The sequence below is a fragment of the Passer domesticus genome, chromosome 4 (genome assembly GCF_036417665.1).
Source record: "Passer domesticus isolate bPasDom1 chromosome 4, bPasDom1.hap1, whole genome shotgun sequence".
NCBI classification, from domain to species: Eukaryota; Metazoa; Chordata; class Aves; order Passeriformes; family Passeridae; genus Passer; species Passer domesticus.
The window spans coordinates 17,645,670-17,662,169 of NC_087477.1; the positions used below are offsets into that span (position 1 = coordinate 17,645,670).

Consider the following 16,500-nt stretch of genomic DNA (forward strand, 5'->3'; position numbering starts at 1 on the left):
AAGCCTGTCTTGTGCTTCTTGTTTAATAAAGACTTTTTGAAGAAGTGACTCATTAAAAACAACTTCATTAAAGAACCAGTGCACATTATACAGAGCATTTCTGATTTGTTTACTTTTTCAGTTGTTCTGCTCCATGGTCTGAATTCAGCAAAAATGCTCTGTTCTGCAGGTATCTTGGTCAGACATAGGAGGATTGGAAGATGTCAAGCTGAAATTGAAGCAGGCAGTGGAATGGCCTCTCAAGCATCCAGAGTCCTTCATCCGAATGGGGATCCAGCCTCCCAAGGGTGTCCTGCTCTATGGACCTCCTGGGTGCTCAAAAACCATGATAGCAAAAGCTTTGGCTCATGAAAGTGGCCTCAACTTCTTGGCAGTGAAGGTAGGCCATTCACATTCACATTTTCTTAACTCCTGCGTATCAACTGATGTTTTACCAATTTCTGGTGTTAAAATCCAGTGGCTTAGTGCTTCTTATCCCTATATATAGTCATGCAAAGACCTTGTAAATATCAAGTAAGTTTGATAAGTTTAAGTGTATTTTCTTGTATGCTTTTAAAAGAATTGTTATTTATTTTGTCACAGCACAGATGTGGGATGGATGGGTAAGCTGTGGAGTGAGATCTTAAATATTGGCATTGTTTAAAGTCTTTCAAAAAGTGGCAACAATATTTATGCTGCAATTAAAGCAATGTAAATGAAAAGTGGCTCTGGATAGTCGATAGCTGCTGTTACTGTAATTATTGCGTGCATGGAAATATCAGCTAATCTCTTACATTCCTTTTCATTCCTCAGGAAGGTCACTTTCTTTATCTCGCTGTGTTTCATTACAGATTTTTCTTGTCCTATTTGCCTTTTATTCTGGGGAAATAGTTCTACTTCATCAGTTTTCAGAAAGCTTGAAAAATCAGCTATATCTTGAATACTCTTGTATAAATGGGATATTCTCTCAGCGTTAAGGAACACTTAGTATAAAAAAAATTTTGGATTTTGTTGCCTATGAATCAGTGTAATTGATCACTGTGGGTTGTATGGAAAACACATGAATGGAAGTTATTTAATAATAGCACTGAGCTTCACTGCATAGGGAAAAAAAAAGATAGCAGAGTGATTCCACATGGGGTAGCCTTGCAGCTGTGTCAGAATGTTAATGAAGTGCAAGAAAAAACATTTGTTTAAGTATTTTGAAAGTATCTCCTCCTCAGCAGTAAGATCACGTCCATCTCTCTGTTGACCATCTCTTTACTCACAAAGCCTCCTGTGTTAGTTTCCACACAGCTTCCTCCTCCTCCCATCCCTTCAGGCACGCTGTGGCTGTGCATCCTCTCTGGGAGCAGAGGCAGTTTTGTTGACCCCGAAGCCAGCAGCCCTTCACTGCCCAGGCTCCCTGGGATTACAGGCAGCCCTCTGGGTCACAGTCACATCAACAAGGGCAGCCTTGGAAACCTCAGCCCTTAAGAAACACTACCTTTTCTGCCTCTTCCATAAAGACAAAGTAGTTCTTTGTGCTCCAGAGCTACTGGTAAACAAGGTAACCTTTTCCTCCACCTCTGCTTAAAAGAAAACATTCCTCTTTGTCTCGCCCTAAGCACTGGTGCCTGGGAGGGTGGGGAAAGAAGGCAGCAGTCTGAAAAAAAAAAACCCCAACAGTTGAAAATTGACGTTTTTGCTATCTTGTATCCCTTGATCATGGCACTGTCAGACAGTTTTACTGATGCAGTTAATTGTCCGAGAGTGAAGGGTGGCCTGTGCTGACCAGGAGGTATCCAAAGGTGCAGTGATGGCAAATGCTGGTGTTCAGTAGTGCAGTGTTTTTCCATGGTGGAGTTCTGCACATGCAACATTCCCTATCATTGACAAGCTGCAGAAGTGTCTGGCTCTAGGAAATTGCCTGTGATTCCCAGTTGGTTTAAAGCCCCTGGCCTGGAACTGGTCAAACATTCAATATACAGATGTTTCAAGAAGCACATCTCTGGAGCACGTCCAACCTTGGACATGTTGACTCCAGGAAGGGAACATAGCCCACTTTCTCTAACTTCACATTTGTTTCCTGGACAGAAAAAGGCAACATCCATCATATACTAAATGTGTTAAACATTGTCTGTAGCACTTTTTCAAGCACAAAAGGCATGAATTAATTTCCACTGCAAGTGTTCCTGCAATAAATCCAAAGTAGATGAATATGTGGGGTTTTAGTTTGTTTCGTTGGGGTGTTTTTGAGAGGGAATTTTTCTTTTCTTGCTTATAGCCCTATTAATTTTCCCCTTCTCTACATTATGTCTTGGATATCCATCCCTGGAACTGACATCAGGCATTTTGAAATGAAAGTGCGATTCTTGATGATTTACTTTTCAGACTTGCATTTTCCTTCCACTCTCTCTTAAGTAATTCTGATGAGAGGTGTACAGCTTGTAGGATACTCTTTTGGGATGGTGCAGAGGACAGAGGTTCTTGGGCCCTTCTGGAGCAGGGGCTGCAGGCAGGAGGCACAGTTCTAGCTGGGGGAGCCTGCTGCTGGATGCTGCCTCTCCCTTTGTCTGTGAAGCCTGAGAGGAGATGGATTCTGTTACACGCAGTGCTTGCTTGGTTCAGTGATTTTTGGAAGGCTGGACCTATTGTGTCTGCACACTGCATTTAAGAGCCACGAGCACAGTAAGTCCCAGCTCCCATCAGTGCTGGGTGTACTGTCCTTGTGTGAGCTGGCTGTCCTGCTTCAGTGCAGCAGGTATCGCCCCTGCCTGCCTCCAGGAAGGCTTTGTTTGCCAGATGTGTCTGTGCAGTTTGGACAGCTGGCTCTGTTCAGCAAGACGTTTCAGCTGGGTTATGAGCAAACTGTTTGAATGTGACCTTTGCATCTGTCTTGGGCATGGGGAGCTGTCACAAGGCAGCCTCTGGCCCATGTCTGACTGGCCTCTCGTGAGGTTTGGGAGATGGGCTGAGTCTCCATGTCATTTCTGGGCAGAGGAGTTGAAGAAAATAACGTGATAACAGATGTTTGACGTTGCATCCTGTTCTCTCCTGAAATCTATTGTGAGGTTTGAATGGTTAGTGTTACAATGAATGTTGCCCTTTTGTAAACATGCTCTTTGATACTTGGCCAAAAACTTTTTATAGCTGTATTTGCACCAAGATTGGTGACCTTTTGCTTTTCCAGAGCAAAGCGGCTTGTTGGTTGGTTTGTTTTACAAAGCAATCTTGCATATAATTCCTAGGGGGAATAGTTTATTTTTGTTCCTTCTCTTGACTTTCTTTGTCTCTAATACAATGTATCTGCTAAATTTACTGGGGAGGAGGTTGTCAACTACTTTCCAGGGGATGGCTCTTCCTGCTCCTTCCTGCCAACCCCTTTTTCTAAATCTCTTGCAGCATCGAGGCTTTTCAGGGTTTTACTGGTCATCTGGATTATTCCCCCCTCCAAACCTCTGTTTCAGAAAAGGCAACTGAATTGTTCTCAGCTGCTTGGAGATTTGTCAATGTTTTGCACTCATGGATACAAGCGGGTGTAAGACTGCATGAAGGAATGGATTAGGATAATTTTTTCATTCTGCAGGATTGAACATCAGTCTTGACTTATCAACAACTTTTGATCTGACTGCTTGTTTCAGTCAGCCTTCTCTGCATTTTGGTCTTTCACAATCCTCTTGTGCTTGTACCAAACATTTCTTCTGAAATGTGTTTTACGCACTTTTTGTGCTAGTAAGAAAAACCCCTTGTATACAGGTATTGGACCTATCCATATCAATGTGATGGGGATATAACTTTCAGCTTCTGCCAGGCTGATGACACCTTGCTGTTATATACAACCTGTCTCTCTGACATTTTTGCTTTAGATGTCATCTAGCTTTCTGAAACTGAACATGAAGGAAATTAAACCCTTTGTCACTGTATTCCCTCTTTTGACTATTTATGTGATAGGTATTTCTGTGAACTGTTTTGACAGTTCCTGCACTTAGGGTCAGTTTTGACTAGATGTTTTTTTGAGCTATATTTTTTCTGAGACCACTAGGATTTTTGTGGTGATATTATTTTTTTGGAAGAAACTCACCTATCTTGCTGTATGGCGTAGATAATTATCTCTGTGTTTGTCTTGAATCTTAGTTTATTTAGATGTGTTACAACTGCCCTCTTGGATTTTAAATTTTTTTTTTTTATTTTTAGGAAATTCTGTGTCAATGTGTTGTGCAAAGAATCAAATGAGTATTACTTTTCCTTACAAATTTTCTGTTGCTTTTCTGGGAAGCAATGTGCAGAGAGTCCCTGTGGAGTTTTTTCCCCCTCCTATTATTGTGCTATTTAGGTCATTAACTTTACTACCAAATAAAAAAACCATTGAGCTTTTTTGATTTTAACCTATTTCAGAATGAACACTGGAGTCTGCTCTTAAGATGTCAGGCTGGGAGGCACCATCAGGGTACCCATCCAGATAAACTCTATCATGTGTTGTGATGGTCTGATCCATGGGGACTTGGAGTTCTGTTTTCTGTCCAACAAGAAGATTACCTGAGTTTATAAGATATATAGCAAGAAAAATTATGCAACTTCTATATGCTTGTGAAGGTTTCAGAAACATCATTTTTCCTCTTGCTGTTTAGTGCTTTTTAACATTTGTCTGTTTAAAATCAAAAGTAAGGCAAAGCCTCACTTAGGGGTAGTGACAAAAACCAGTTTAAATTTTAAGAAGTTAAATGCCTTGCAGTTCAGCTAAGTGAGACACGGTTATTTTTGTAAACAGGATGAAGTAATACTTGAAAAAAACCACACCACACAAAACAAAGAAAACCAAACCCACCTGTGACAGTAAGGAATGTTTAAGGATGTCAGCACTGAGCAAACCACTGGTACAGATGATGGGAACTATACTATTCTTTAACTTTAATTTGAAACATTGGTTAGGAGATCCAACTACAGTGTGATTTTTGAAAAAAGAGAAAATATTCCTGACCTTTTATTTGCTGTTACTTAAGAACTTGGGCTGAAGGAATCTTTTCTTTTTTCAATGAGCAGTAATTACAAAAATATACACTGTTCCCAGGGCTCTGACTTCACCTTGGCTTGGTTTAGCTTCCTGTATCACCCAGCCAATGCTTTTGTACCACTCCCCGTGCTTGACATGTGCTTAAGCTTAGTTTGTCATCTGTGTCAATTATGTCAAAATATTTTCCAATTCAAGTTTCCTCTGCTTTTCCCTTCAGCTCTTGGCTGTGGCAGCTCCAACAGATTAATGAGGCTTGGAAAGGTCGACTGCTTTGCTTTGTGAAGAACTGTCACTGAGTTTTGGGGAGATAGCTTAGCCTTTTGATGGGGATTTCAGTGAGCAGAAGCCTGAAATAAGAAAGCTTGGTGACTGTAAGTAGTTTAAAAGCAAGGCATTTGAGATGAAAAATGCAGAAGCATTGTGGTTTTATGATAGATTTTGGCAAGCATTTGATATAATTTCTAAAAAGATCCATAGTCACACATTTACAATAACTTGCTAGTTAATTAGTAGATAGTAAAAATAACTCTGTTTGAAAAATTTGGCATTTTTTACAAGGGATAACAAGTTAAGATACTTTGATGATCTCTTTTAATCCTGAAGCTTTCTGCATATTGTACTCAACTAAAAAGAAATCATTCATCCATTCTTACCATAAGCTTACCAAAAGTGAATACTCAGGCAGAAAATGGTTAAATAAAATCCCCGTCTCTTTGTCCCTTCTCAATTACCTTGCAAATTTATTTTTATTAGCACTTAGTTTCTTTCTCTCTCTTCAAGTTACCAGTGGAGGAATGGAGTGTTGCTGGAGGTGTGAAGTCTCAGCAAATAGGTTTTGCAGCAGGGGTGGCTCATTTTGTGTGGTTTTGCTATGTGATTTTTGATCCTGCATGCATCCTGCCCTGATGATGCCAGAGGCACTCCAAAGGCACTGGTGCATGCAGTGAGTGTAATTCAATGTTTCCAGTCAGCTCATTCTGCAGTACAAATCCTGGCTTCTGTTTTGTGTAAAGAAGCCTCAGAAGATTGTCACTGGAGTTTGCTGGTCAAGGCAAATGGCAAACAAGTGGACTCTGAGGCAAGGTGATAAAGAAAATTGGATATTATAGTTGCCTTTGCAGTCTGACCATGCTGCTTATAGCAACTCCACTGCAGGGACTGGGGATAACAGGGTTTTGCTAGTTTGCTCCCTTAAATACTTTGGAGCCCACAAGCACCTGCTGAAATTAAAGTTTTTCAAATCCCAGACAGGTGTCAACAAGTTTTTAAGGTCCTCTGGAATGCAGGGCAGAGGGAAAGGAAGTGATTAAAATGTTGCATGGCGCTCAGCCTGGGGTTTCCATGTGCTGAGAAGCTGGGAGTGATGCAGATGAAATCTTTAAGCAGCCCTGAAAGAGAAGAAGCAGGCTTTATCCTTAACAAGCAAATAGAATGCGTTTTCTGAGCAAATATTTTTCTATGCAGCGTAACCAATTACCAAATCACACACGTACAGCCTCTGCCTTAGAAAGAGCCTTACTGTTAAAATAAAGGAAGTTTCAGTGTTTATCTTGTTAACTCGCTTCCCTGCAGCCACCCTGAGTCATGTGCTGCTTTGGATGGACTGCGGGAGGGATGGAATAGGGTTTTGCCATGGAGATTACAGTGCCAAAGGACTGTAATCCTCAGAAATAACTAATTTCTGAGTCTCTTCAGTGTTGTCAGAGTAGAGCATAAAGGCTGAGAGAATTGAGATTGTTCAATTTGGAGAAGAGAAGGCTTAGGAGTGACCTAATTGTGGCATTCCAGAACCTAAACAGAACCTACAAGAAAGATGGAGAGAGACTCTTTCCATGAGCTTGTAGTGACAGGATGAGGGAGAATGGTTTTAAAATAGAACAGAGTAGGTTTAGATTAGATAGATTAGGAAAACTTCTTTAGTGTGAGGGTTCTGAGGCAGTGGCACAGGTTGCCCAGAGAAGGTGTGAATTCCCTGGATAATGTTGAATGAAGCTCTGAGCAACATGGTCTGGTGGAAGGTGTCTGCCCATGGCAGGGAGGTTGGAACTAAATGATCTTTAAGGACTCTTCCAGCCCAGGCCATTCTGTTGTTCCATGACTCTATCTCAGCTTCGGTGTCCAAACTGGAAAGAATTTTAAAAAGATGCTGGTTTTAGCTCTATCAGGGGTGTATTGGGGATCAAACTTTGCTCCTCTGAGCTGGATGTCTAAGCTTCTCCTGAAGTTTTAAGAGAAATTAGCACATGGACCTGAGAGGTGAACATCTGTCTGCCCAAATCAGTTAATGTGAATGTCTAACTCAGATGCCAGTGTGTGACTGTGGGCACTGAACATTGCCCTAGGAACACAGTGTGAACAGTTGAAAAATAATTTTGGCACCTCTGTCTTTTTGTTGTTGTTATTTTCTGAGATTCACAATACAGAGCTTAGTTTCTAGAGACATCATTTGAAATTAAATATTAATTATGACTGATACTTTAATGTCTGATCATTTCTGCTTTGAATATGGCAAAGAAGGAACTGTGTATTATCTTGTAGTAATAATCTGGAGTAGTAATCTGTTGGATGAGATAAACTCTCTACTTGGATTTTTAGGACACAGGAATTGTACTCTGTGGCTGATACAGTTTAATGTGTCTGTAGGAGCCCAGAACCTGTATGTGAGGTTATCAGGGTATTTCTGAAGAGTCTAGACTGAGCTGTGTGCTGGAGACACCTGGAGCTGTGCCCGTGTGACTCAGAAAGCCTAAGTGCATAACTTGCCTGATTGTCAAAAGAGTGAAAAAAAAAAACATGTAAGAGAAGTCACTGACTAAATTTCCTACCCAAGTGGTGGAAAAAATCTGCAAGTGGTCTTAAGCCCTGCTCAGAAAAATGACTGATGCTCTTTAACTTCAGGGATAGCAGATATCCCTCTTGCAGTTTACAAATGCTTTGAGAACTTCTGTCAGAACCTTGTGTGCACAAGCTTATCTCATGTTGCTGCATGTGCACAAGGGTTTTATGTTCTGTGCAGTTAATCTTTCAAGAGTTGATTCTGATAATATTTTAAATGCAAGAAATTTTGGTTTTTTATTAAAATAAAAAAGAAATTAAAATTCATCCAATCCAAACTATAAGCAAGTAGAAGGTTTCATGATACATGGGGATATATCTTGTAAGTGGGGATGGAATAGTCTTTAAGCAGAGCATAACTGGAAACTTTCTACTTTGAGGCTGAATAAAAGAAACCTCATCAGCATCCAGAGGGCCTGAATTGGCAGATTTTTTACTGTCAGTCTGGACTCTAGCTCACAAATGCTTATATGCATGGCTAAGCTACAACTACTTCTGCCAATTTTCTGCTCCAAATCCTTTGCTGGTTTTCGAGTCCCTGTGCAAATGACCATAAGAAACAGGTTTTATTTCTTCTTGTCTGCTTGTATGGAAGATGACTTGTTGCAGATGAGACCAGAGCTGTGCAGCATTAAACTGGCCCATTTTTTACTAGCACCTCTTGGTCAGTCTATCAACGGCTATAAAAAGCTTTTTAAAAGAATCCATATGCTCACCTCTTGGCCAGAAAAGATCTTTCAACAAATATCAGCTTGCTAAGTCAAGCTCATGTCATTTGATTTTTAAAGCATTTAGAAAAGCACTGAAAAATAAAATAAAAAAACTCTCCTGGTATTTCTTCAGTAGCCTCCAAAGTCTGCTAAAGGTGAGCCTTGTTAAATGAGAAGCTGTATCAGCTGCCAGCAGGTGACTTTGTGGTGGCCTGCAGACTGCCTGTCCTGCAGATTTATTTTTCAAATAAGAGCTGCCATCAATCTGAGCTAAAGGGGACAGCACAGGTGCAGACAGGGTAAGGCAAAGGCTTGGCTCAGGTGGGACCAGAGTTCATTTGCTACCTCCAGCTGCTTTGAACATTTCTAGTTTTTGTGTTGTGGTTTTCAGTGTTTGCATGATTGAATTGTACAGCAATTTCTCCTCTTCTGTGTGTGCATTGTGTTACTTTGGAGCCTTTTCTTTTCTTGCCGTGGACAATAAAGACTCTGAGCTGTTCATAGTAAAAACCGTGACACTCAAATGGAGTTCTGGTATCCCTCATGAAGGGTGAACTAGGAGACTTCCAAACCAATTTTCATGAAAATTCTCTACAAAAAGGCACAGATCATTAACATGCAGTGGTCTTTCACCTGGAGTTGCTGCTTAATAGAGAGAAAAATGGAGAAAAACTTCATGTCGAAGCTTACAGCAAAAAGTTGCATTCAAAATAATTCTCTTTGAAACATTATAAATGGTATTTATTGCTTTGATGTTGCCTTCATCATATTTTAATGCTTAATTAAAAATAAAACTACAAGCATCTGAAATTATATTGTACCTTAAAGCTCAAATAGGGTAGTTTTGGGTTTAAGGGTTTTTTTGCTGAGACAAAAGAAAATGTCAGGCTGTTTGATGTTGGGTCATAGGAGAGGAGCACACCGTTGGCACGGATGCGTGTGATGTTGGTTTCCATGGGAATGCTGATGTGAATGAAGATTACTTATGGAAATAAGAGCATGAAAGAGAGAGTCCACAGGCTCCAAGGAAAAGTTAGTGAGAGGAATCTCTAATTGTGGCTAGAGTCTGTAGTGGTTTCTCATCGTGACAGAGACCTGGATGGAAAGAGAGGACTCTGCTCTCATTCCTTAAGGATTTGTCAGGGCTTTGCTATCGGATTCCTCATCTGCCCTGAACAGAATTCCTCATGAGAACGAGGGCTGCTCCTCATCAGAACAGCGAGGGCCCGGAGCAGCTGGACTGTCTCTGCAGTCTGGCCCTCACCAACTGCTGCATGCTCCTCATGGGTGTGTCAATAGCAGCAAAAGGCTTTGTGTGTTTCTCTCCTCACCTTGCTTTTTGTGTTTCTCTCCTCACCTTGTTTTTCCTTTCTCTCTCTCCTGTGTTCCTCGGTTTTGTGTCTGAATAATTCTGTTTCCACACAGGTACCCACCAGACTTCAATTTTGCAGTCGTTGGAGGCCTCCAGGTGCCATAACAGTTGCTTTAAGAGTGGATGTTGCTGAAAGAAAACAATGCTAATTGTATAACTTACCTTTCCTACAGGCCAGGCACACAGTGCTGGCCCTGTCAACCCTTACAGTGTAGCTTTGGCCTGTGTGGTGCTCTAGGTCTGGCTGCTGCACTCACCTGGTCCTTTGGATAAAGGACTACTCTTGGAAAAGAAAGAAATAAAAATGGTGTCTATGTCTGGCTGCTTTACTGATACCAGATAACCTGTGCTTTCCTTTTCAGAGGATATTATTTTTTACCCCTACATGACCACAGGTGTTTTCCAGTGTCAAGGTGAAGTCAGTGCATTAACTGTTCCTGCAGGAATGAAAATGAGCGTGAAGAGGGGAGGCTGCAAAAACCAGTGTGCTGCATTTTTAGAGTGATGAATCTGACCTGGGAACAAAGTCCAGATGGTCCCATTCAAAGAGGGCTTGTAACAGAGGCTCTGTCATTGCCAGTGCTCAAATGTGTGTCTGCCACACATTCTTAATTGTGACATACCTGCTGTTAAAGCTGCCCTGTACTCTGGGCTGAGTGTTACCTGAAGACACCCACAGCTGGGAGGAGGTGGTTCAGCTTTCTGACTGTGAAGGATGTTGTTTCTTCTGGAGAAATTACAAGGACACCTGTTGTTGCTTGGAAAATGGATTGGAGCCACTGGCTCTTCTCGTTCAGGGCAGCAGATAATGAGCCTTGTTTGTGGCTGCAGGTCAATGTTGATGCAAACCAGGCTGAAGTCAATGAGTCATTACCAGTCCCAGGAGAAGCTGAGACCCATTAGGAAGCATTATTTAAGCAGCCTATCCTACAGGATACAGCAGAACAGAAAATACTCTGAGAATTTGCCATTGTTTTACTTTTTATAATTTTAAGTACTTGTTCAAGACTGGAATGCTGACCCTGTGGTCTCCAGTCTGTTCCTGGTGGACAGGGCTGTGAGGATAAACAGGCACCACAGCAGCTGGCACTCATAATCCTGCTTGGCAGCCTCAGCAGAGGAGCAGGAATGTGCATGAGCTCAGACACTGAACAGCTCCTTTGCTAGGGATGGGTTTCAGGTGTGCTGCAGAGCTTCTTGAACCTGCAGAGTGTCAGGTTCAAAGAAGTGCTTTTAAACATTGTTTTAGTCACTGCTGTGGTTCTTTACTGTGATTTGTCCTTCTGGCTGATTTGCAGCCCCTTGGTGCTGTTGTTGAGCACTTTTAAGAACCTCACAGTATTTGTTTTTTTGGTTCATTCCATTTCTCATGACGACTAACCAACATGCATAGGTATTAAAATAAATGGAGAAAGCTTAGTACAGGTAGAGGGTAACTAAAAATGCACCCATTAGACTTAGAAATGAGAAAATCTCAGAATTTTTTGTAGCAGAGTGTGGCCAGTGTAGCGCTGGCAGATTATCTCAGTCATTTTGTATACACATGTATCATGCTTTTGAATTTTCTATTTTTCAGGGGCCTGAGTTGATGAATAAATACGTTGGTGAGTCTGAACGAGCAGTGAGAGAGGTGAGAAAGGGTAGGCTGTGGATCATGTTAGATACTAACCTTACTTGGCTTTCAAATTCTTCTCTGCTTATGAGGTTACCATTAAACTTTCTGAAAAATTCCTTCTGGTGTAAGCTTAAAAAAGAAAAGAAGAAAATGAAGCAGCAGGGATATTTAGCTTTCTCTTGTGTTGACCTAGTGATACATGTCGAATTTGGGATCCTGTGGCAGCTTTTACTACTGTTTAAAAAAAAACCCAAGACAAGACAGGTTGATGTCTGTTACATGAGGCTCTGTCACTCTTGATGTGTGCAGGGGGTGATAGTGTACTGTAAATAGCTTCCTTGGCTTAAAACTGGGTATTTTATTGTTGTTTTTTGTAGATCTTCAGGAAAGCCAGAGCAGTGTCTCCTTCAATTCTCTTCTTTGATGAAATAGATGCCTTGGCAGTAGAAAGGGGAAAGTAAGTAATCGTGTTGCAAGAACAACAGCCATTATTTCCTGATAAATTATTCTTACACTGTACAATCACAAATTTATTTACCTTACTAGAATTATTTTATTAAATATCTTCGTTCTTTATACAGAAGGGTAATGTGTGACTTTTACTCAAGTCTATTTAACTTGGCATAAACAGGTAAGCTGATGGAGTTCCTCCTTTCCCATCTCATTAGCAGGAATGAATCTCCTGGTTCTCATGCTCTTAGACTCTTTTCTGTGGTTTTACCTTTTATTTCCAGTAACTTAACTCCTTTCTTTTCCCAGGGTTGTTCCCCTGGCCTAATTTGGTGTCTCCATCAAGCAAACAGTAGGATCATAAGCTACGTAACACAAATTTCCAAGGAGAATACTCATAAAACTAAATTTACACCTGTGTTTAAATGTTTTGCCAGACTGCAAAAAACTTCATTAAAAGATTTGGGAACACTTGTGTCCTTTCATGTGTGACGTTAAGAAGGGATTATTGTGCAAACAGCTAACAGTATTTTTTTTAATATCCTGCTTTATGATGGTTCCAAGAGATGTTTAGCTCGTGTCTGAAGTAGAATTATTGCAGTTTTTAGTGCCCACTACAGCATTTAAGATTTGACAGACTCTGTAAGTGGACTTTCTTGGGGGATACCTCATTATAAATGTAACTGCTACTTGCTGTTGCAGTAAATACATTTATCCTGTTTTATTGTGCATGAAAATCTACCAGATAGGTGCATTAGAAAGTATTTGTCCTATTTAAAGGCACATCAAAACGTCAACATTTTTCTGGGAAAAAAAGCTCCCTCAGCATCCCTACAGGTTCTTTTGTATTGCAAGAAGGATAACGGGTGTCATTTTTGTGTTTTGGTGACACAAATAAATTATTTGTGTCACAGGAGGTGGCATCACATGTAGCATAGAGCTGCCCTGTGAAGCTGCTAAGAAATTAACAGTTCTTATTGTTGAAAATGCAAAATCTGATTGAAGTTGTTTTCCTCAGAGTTCTTCTCATGTGTAGTGTGTGCAGCTGTGAAATTTGTGAGCTTCCTAGAAGTGCTATGCACTGAAGCAACAGAGAAATTACAAAATTGTTTGCTTGAATCAAGGCATTGGAGGGGAAAAAATATCATCCCCTGCTGCAATTGTTAATGTGTTTAGCTTCCAGAACCAGCATTTCATCAAGATCAAACCCCTTGGAAAGTTAAACCATAATACATTTTAAACAGTCTTTTCACACAGTGCCCTGGAGTTGGTGAGTTTGTTTGTTTGTTTGCTTTTTTTAGGGAACAAGCAACCTGATTTTACCTTACCTGGGACTGTCTGTGGGGTAGTAGGCCTGGCACAGCTTGCTGAAGAATGTGGTGTGACCTGCTGCAGTCGTGTTGTGCTGGAGACATCTGGTTTTGGAACTTTAAAAAGAACAGGGTGGGACACACAAATATTTCATTGTCAAATCTGAACCAGATGGGAGGTAAAATATGTAGCAGAGTTCTCATAAAATTCATCTGAAATTAAATGGTGTAGGAAACCAGACAAGGCACTTATTAGAAATGGCCCTTTTTTACAGGCTGACTTTGCACAGTAGGAATTTGCAAATGCACTAGAGATGCTAACGATTTGTGGCCTCTGGAGATCCATTTCCTGTACTATTACTGACCATGCTGAAGTTTTCAAGGAAACACCTGTTCATATTGTCTCCCCATTCCCTCTGTTGGCTGAATTAGTTTTCTTTGCCTTGGCAGTGAAGAACACTCTGTGATACAGCTTTGTGAGAGTTTAAATCCTCTTGGTTTAAATCCTTGATAGGATGCTGTGGGCTTTGTGCAGAATGTGCTACATTCCATATCTCCTGGGTAGGCAGCCTCTCCTGATCCTGCCAGGGTATGTCCAGAAATCCAGAGAATCTGAAACTGTTAAGTTGTGGGAGTAATTTTACGTGTAATTCTGATCAGAAATATAGATGTGAAATAACCTCGAGTAAATCACTTCATGCTTTTGTTCTTCAAAGCACCCTGCCAAGTATTCATTAACCCATTATTTAGATTTGACTAAAGCTTGTGGTTGTTTTGCTCCCAACCTTCACTAAACAATCCCTTCTCAGCAGCAGGGGTATATGAACTAATAGATTTTGTAATTAAATCAGTGTAGAGGTAGACAAAGAAAGCTAAGAATTTTCTTGTGTGGGCCATTCATAAGAACTCCTTTGCATCAGGTAGTGGATTCTGTCACTGCACAAGCCATTTTGCAAACACTGTGGCTGCACTCAGTTATGCCACAGTGTTTTATTTATTACACATTTCCAAGCCATAATTCATTCCATAATTGTAATACATCTAACACACTACCTAATGTAACTGTCTCATGTAGCAGTTTTGTTTTACAAAATCTCTTTGTGTGTGTGTTTGTTAGTTAGAGCTAACAATACTTTGAAGTTAGCAGAACTTATAGTAATTGCCATTGTTAATTGTCAAAAATGTTTATTTGGGAAAGATTATTTCTTACCCAGCCTGCTTAGAAGTTCTGTGTGTTTTATCAATGTGAACTAAGCTCCTGGATTTTTTTCTTGTCTGTTCACACCCTCTGTATTTTGCATGTAGTTGACACTTGATTAATGCATATTAATCAAGGAATTATACGTATTAGTACATACACTTGCTTGATTAATACATATTAATCAAGGAATTAAGAAAGTGGGCTGGATACATACCAGTTTTAAAAACAGTTTATGAAAATATAATCCTGCAGCTCTGAAGAAAAATAGTTCAATATAAGGAGCAACTGCTTGAGATAAAAATCTGATTATCCTTGATGCAAGAAGTCGAGAGGGTGATTCTGAATGGTCTTGAATTTCTGGTGTGGTAGTGAGCTGTGTTCACTTCTGCATTTTGTTCTGTTATTCTGAGCTTCTAATGCTCGTGGAGGATTTTTCCATCTCTTTCTGATTTATGTTGAGGTGTTACAGTAAGTTTAGAGAGAACTGAAAATGAAAAATTAGTGGCTCAGGGGCCTGACTGTAGAGAAAAAGGGAGGCATTCACCATGACTGTTTCTAAAGAAAAAATTATAAACCTGCAGCAGAAAAGATAGTACAAAGTTAGAAGTGTCTTGTTGAGGTTTGAAGAGGACAAATGATTGAGAAAGAAAAAACTTCTTCAGTCACGCACCAGGAGAGGTGAACCATGAGATGCATGGAGCCTTTTCCTCTGCTTTGTGGTTCTAATTAGCATCTGCTTGCACAAGCAGATTATGACTTTTTCTCTTCTTTCCCCATACTTTTGAAAGATGCTGTTAGGACTTTTTGTAGGACAGATTGCACTGAAGCAGGACTGGTCCAGATACAGCAGAGTGTGAGCAGTAGTTTGCCTTGAAGTAATCCCGTGCCTGCACAAAGCTGGGGAGGCTTTACAAATTACACAGCTGCTGAGAGTTATGGGTATTTGTTACCCTCAGTATCCTGACCATGTAAAACCTAATTCTTCTGGCCATTAGGGGTTGCCAAGAGGGAAATGGCTTAGTAATTAGACTTGAAAGTGATGAATGAATGTGGGTCTGTGTAAATGCAGTGCAGACAGTCTGTTTGCTGAACTTCAGAAATCTCCGTGCTTTGGAAATGGGACATTGTTTATATAAGTAGGATTTTTAGGATTTTTCAGCAAGAGACATCCTTTTCTTGTTTTTCAGAAGCAAAGCATTTCCCCTTTAACTGCAAGTCTCTATAACATAGGATGGGAAATCCTGCAGACTGCTGTAAAAGGCACTGATAAATTCTGTTTTTAAGGGGAAGGAAAAAAAAGACAAGGACAAAATCAGTACATTGCATTTGACTAATGGAGGCCAAAAGTTGGTAGATGAATATTGCTAACCTTTTCAGAATGAGTGTAGAAGTGACAAAGTGAAGGGACTTTGGTACCAATTCCCTGAAACCACAGCATGATGATGCTTTTTTTGGGAAAATATGTTATCCTGTATGCTGGAGGGAGGATAGACACAATTTAAAATAGTCAGAACCACTGAAAGACACATTGTTTTCACTTTAGGTACTAAAATCTTTGCAGTCTCAAGTTCTGAGGCTCTCAGGCTTTTAGAAGAACCTGTGAGGAACAGCAACTTCTCTTCGCTTAGAGAATGGAGAACAGGGATAGTGATAAATCTCTGCCTTGAACAGGGATAGTGATAAATCTTCTTAAATCAAGGTATCTTTCTGGGATATTTTAGCTCATATTTATTTATCCCCTACTCTTGAACTTGTCATTGTATTTTAGTGCCTGTGCAGATTCCCTGATGCAATGGGCAGTGTTATTGAAAGAAGTCAGAGTGTTGCATCCAGTAATGAAACCCACAGGCTGAATTCTGTAGGGATGCAGCAAAGGGGAGAGGTTCTTGGCAGAAATCCACCTTGCACAGGGTAAATTAGCAGTACTGAAGCTGGAGGAAGTATTGTCCCCCTGATATTTCTCATGTAAAGACAGAAGAACATGACAAAGTATATCTGGAAGATATGGAGTTTCCTGCTGCCATCATTGTTGTGA

General features: G+C 40.4%; 1 protein-coding gene and 1 long non-coding RNA gene across 8 annotated transcripts in view; one reads left to right on the forward strand and one right to left on the reverse strand.

Moving 5' to 3' along the window:
• The window catches only part of AFG2A (AFG2 AAA ATPase homolog A), a 161,443-nt gene that overhangs the window by 24,570 nt on the left and 120,373 nt on the right, over positions 1-16,500 (forward strand). For 3 of the 7 annotated variants that reach the window (XM_064416416.1, XM_064416417.1, XM_064416418.1), the window contains exons 11-13: positions 170-379; positions 11,466-11,519; positions 11,882-11,961. In XM_064416416.1, coding sequence (XP_064272486.1) covers positions 170-379; positions 11,466-11,519; positions 11,882-11,961 — 344 coding nt within the window. Of the gene's footprint in view, positions 1-169; positions 380-11,465; positions 11,520-11,881; positions 11,962-13,255; positions 14,250-16,500 lie in introns of those variants that run through there. The other 4 variants (XR_010360656.1, XR_010360657.1, XM_064416420.1 and 1 more) reach the window with 2 other exon arrangements.
• On the reverse strand, positions 5,574-10,468 carry LOC135298643 (uncharacterized). The gene is made up of 4 exons (XR_010360679.1): positions 10,405-10,468; positions 10,147-10,326; positions 9,875-10,018; positions 5,574-6,360 (listed from the first exon to the last, which is right to left on the reverse strand). It is a non-coding gene; the product is annotated as an uncharacterized LOC135298643 (long non-coding RNA).